This window comes from Penaeus vannamei, chromosome 21 (assembly GCF_042767895.1).
Source record: "Penaeus vannamei isolate JL-2024 chromosome 21, ASM4276789v1, whole genome shotgun sequence".
Taxonomy (NCBI): Eukaryota; Metazoa; Arthropoda; class Malacostraca; order Decapoda; family Penaeidae; genus Penaeus; species Penaeus vannamei.
The window spans coordinates 34644277-34646776 of record NC_091569.1 but is presented as its reverse complement, the minus strand read 5'-3'; the positions used below and the strand labels follow the sequence as shown (position 1 = coordinate 34646776).

At 47.6% G+C, this 2500-nt stretch overlaps 2 protein-coding genes across 2 annotated transcripts in view; one reads left to right on the top strand and one right to left on the bottom strand.

Moving 5' to 3' along the window:
• Positions 1-2500, top strand: part of LOC138865580 (proteoglycan 4-like) — a 9734-nt gene that overhangs the window by 6816 nt on the left and 418 nt on the right. The window contains exons 2-3 of the mRNA XM_070136274.1: positions 307-632; positions 1738-2477. Coding sequence (XP_069992375.1) covers positions 307-632; positions 1738-2477 — 1066 coding nt within the window. The remainder of the gene's footprint in view (positions 1-306; positions 633-1737; positions 2478-2500) is intronic.
• LOC113824067 (probable G-protein coupled receptor Mth-like 1) overlaps positions 1-2500 on the bottom strand; it is a gene marked incomplete in the record, with an annotated part of 104705 nt that overhangs the window by 101862 nt on the left and 343 nt on the right. The window contains 1 exon segment of the mRNA XM_070136112.1: positions 2307-2500. This exon segment is cut by the window's right edge and continues 343 nt beyond it.

Sequence of the window (2500 nt, the reverse complement as noted above, 5' to 3'; positions counted from 1 at the left end):
ATTATCATTAATATCATCATTATTATTGTTATCATTACTATTATGATAATAATAATAATAGTAATAATAAAAATAATAATAATAATAATAATAATAATAATAATAGTAAGATAACAATAATAATGATAACAATAATAATGACAATAACAACAACAACAAAACAATAATAATAATAATAATAATAATAATAATAATAATAATAGCAGCAACAGCAACAACAATAACGGTAATACGGAAGCCAATAACATCAAGGATATTAAGAACACGAATCACAAATATATTAAAAACACAAAAATAATTAACTAGACGGACAAGAGCACCAATTGCAGTGCCAGCCATCCAGTGCCATCCATTCAGTGCCAGAAATTCCAGCCATTCAGAGCCACAAACACCAGCCATTCAGAGCCAGAAACTCCAGCCATTCAGTGCCACAAACACCAGCCATTCAGAGCCAGAAACTCCAGCCATTCAGAGCCAGAAACTCCAGCCATTCAGTCCCAGAAACACCAGCCATTCAGTCCCAGAAACTCCAGCCATTCAGAGCCAGAAACTCCAGCCATTCAGTCCCACAAACACCAGCCATTCAGTCCCAGAAACTCCAGCCATTCAGAGCCAGAAACTCCAGCCATTCAGTTCCAGAAACTCCAGCCATTCAGTCCCAGAAACTCCAGCCATTCAGAGCCAGAAACTCCAGCCATTCAGAGCCAGAAACTCCAGCCATTCAGTCCCAGAAACTCCAGCCATTCAGAGCCAGAAACTCCAGCCATTCAGAGCCAGAAACTCCAGCCATTCAGTCCCAGAAACTCCAGCCATTCAGAGCCAGAAACTCCAGCCATTCAGTCCCAGAAACTCCAGCCATTCTGAGCCAGAAACTCCAGCCATTCAGTCCCACAAACTCCAGCCATTCAGTCCCAGAAACTCCAGCCATTCAGAGCCAGAAACTCCAGCCATTCAGAGCCAGAAACTCCAGCCATTCAGTCCCAGAAACTCCAGCCATTCAGAGCCAGAAACTCCAGCCATTCAGTCCCAGAAACTCCAGCCATTCAGAGCCAGAAACTCCAGCCATTCAGTCCCAGAAACTCCAGCCATTCAGTTCCAGAAACTCCAGCCATTCAGTTCCAGAAACTCCAGCCATTCAGTCCCAGAAACTCCAGCCATTCAGAGCCAGAAACTCCAGCCATTCAGTCCCAGAAACTCCAGCCATTCAGTTCCAGAAACTCCAGCCATTCAGTTCCAGAAACTCCAGCCATTCAGTCCCAGAAACTCCAGCCATTCAGAGCCAGAAACTCCAGCCATTCAGAGCCAGAAACTCCAGCCATTCAGTCCCAGAAACTCCAGCCATTCAGAGCCAGAAACTCCAGCCATTCAGAGCCAGAAACTCCAGCCATTCAGTCCCAGAAACTCCAGCCATTCAGAGCCAGAAACTCCAGCCATTCAGTCCCAGAAACTCCAGCCATTCTGAGCCAGAAACTCCAGCCATTCAGTCCCACAAACTCCAGCCATTCAGTCCCAGAAACTCCAGCCATTCAGAGCCAGAAACTCCAGCCATTCAGAGCCAGAAACTCCAGCCATTCAGTCCCAGAAACTCCAGCCATTCAGAGCCAGAAACTCCAGCCATTCAGTCCCAGAAACTCCAGCCATTCAGAGCCAGAAACTCCAGCCATTCAGTCCCAGAAACTCCAGCCATTCAGAGCCAGAAACTCCAGCCATTCAGTCCCAGAAACTCCAGCCATTCAGAGCCAGAAACTCCAGCCATTCAGTGCCAGAAACTCCAGCCATTCAGAGCCAGAAACTCTAGCCATTCAGAGCCAGAAACTCCAGCCATTCAGTCCCAGAAACTCCAGCCATTCAGTGCCACAAACACCAGCCATTCAGTGCCAGAAACACCAGCCATTCAGTTCCAGAAACTCCAGCCATTCAATGTCACAAACACCAGCCATTCAGAGCCAGAAACTCCAGCCATTCAGAACCAGAAACACCAGCCATTCAGAGCCATAAACTCCATCCATTCAGTGCCAGAAACACCAGCCATTCAGAGCCAGAAACACCAGCCATTCAGAGCCAGAAACTCCAGCCATTCAGTCCCAGAAACTCCAGCCATTCAGAGCCAGAAACACCAGCCATTCAGAGCCAGAAACACCAGCCATTCAGAGCCAGAAACTCCAGCCATTCAGTCCCAGAAACTCCAGCCATTCAGAGCCAGAAACTCCAGCCATTCAGTCCCAGAAACACCAGCCATTCAGAGCCAGAAAACTCCTTTCGCTTCTCCTGCCGAGCACCAGAACACCACTTCCGTCGGAACTCACCTGGAGAGCGAGCGAGCGAGCGACTTTTTCGGTCCCGCGATCGCCGATGCCTCTGACCTTCCCCGCAAGGATGGACGGTCGCTGTTTTCTCTCAAAGCTGGAAATTCTCGGCGCAGGAATTTCCTTCACTTTCCGTCGTTGCTTTTGAGGTTGTTGGGGGATGGAAGTCCGGTTTTGTTGATTTTGGTGTTTTT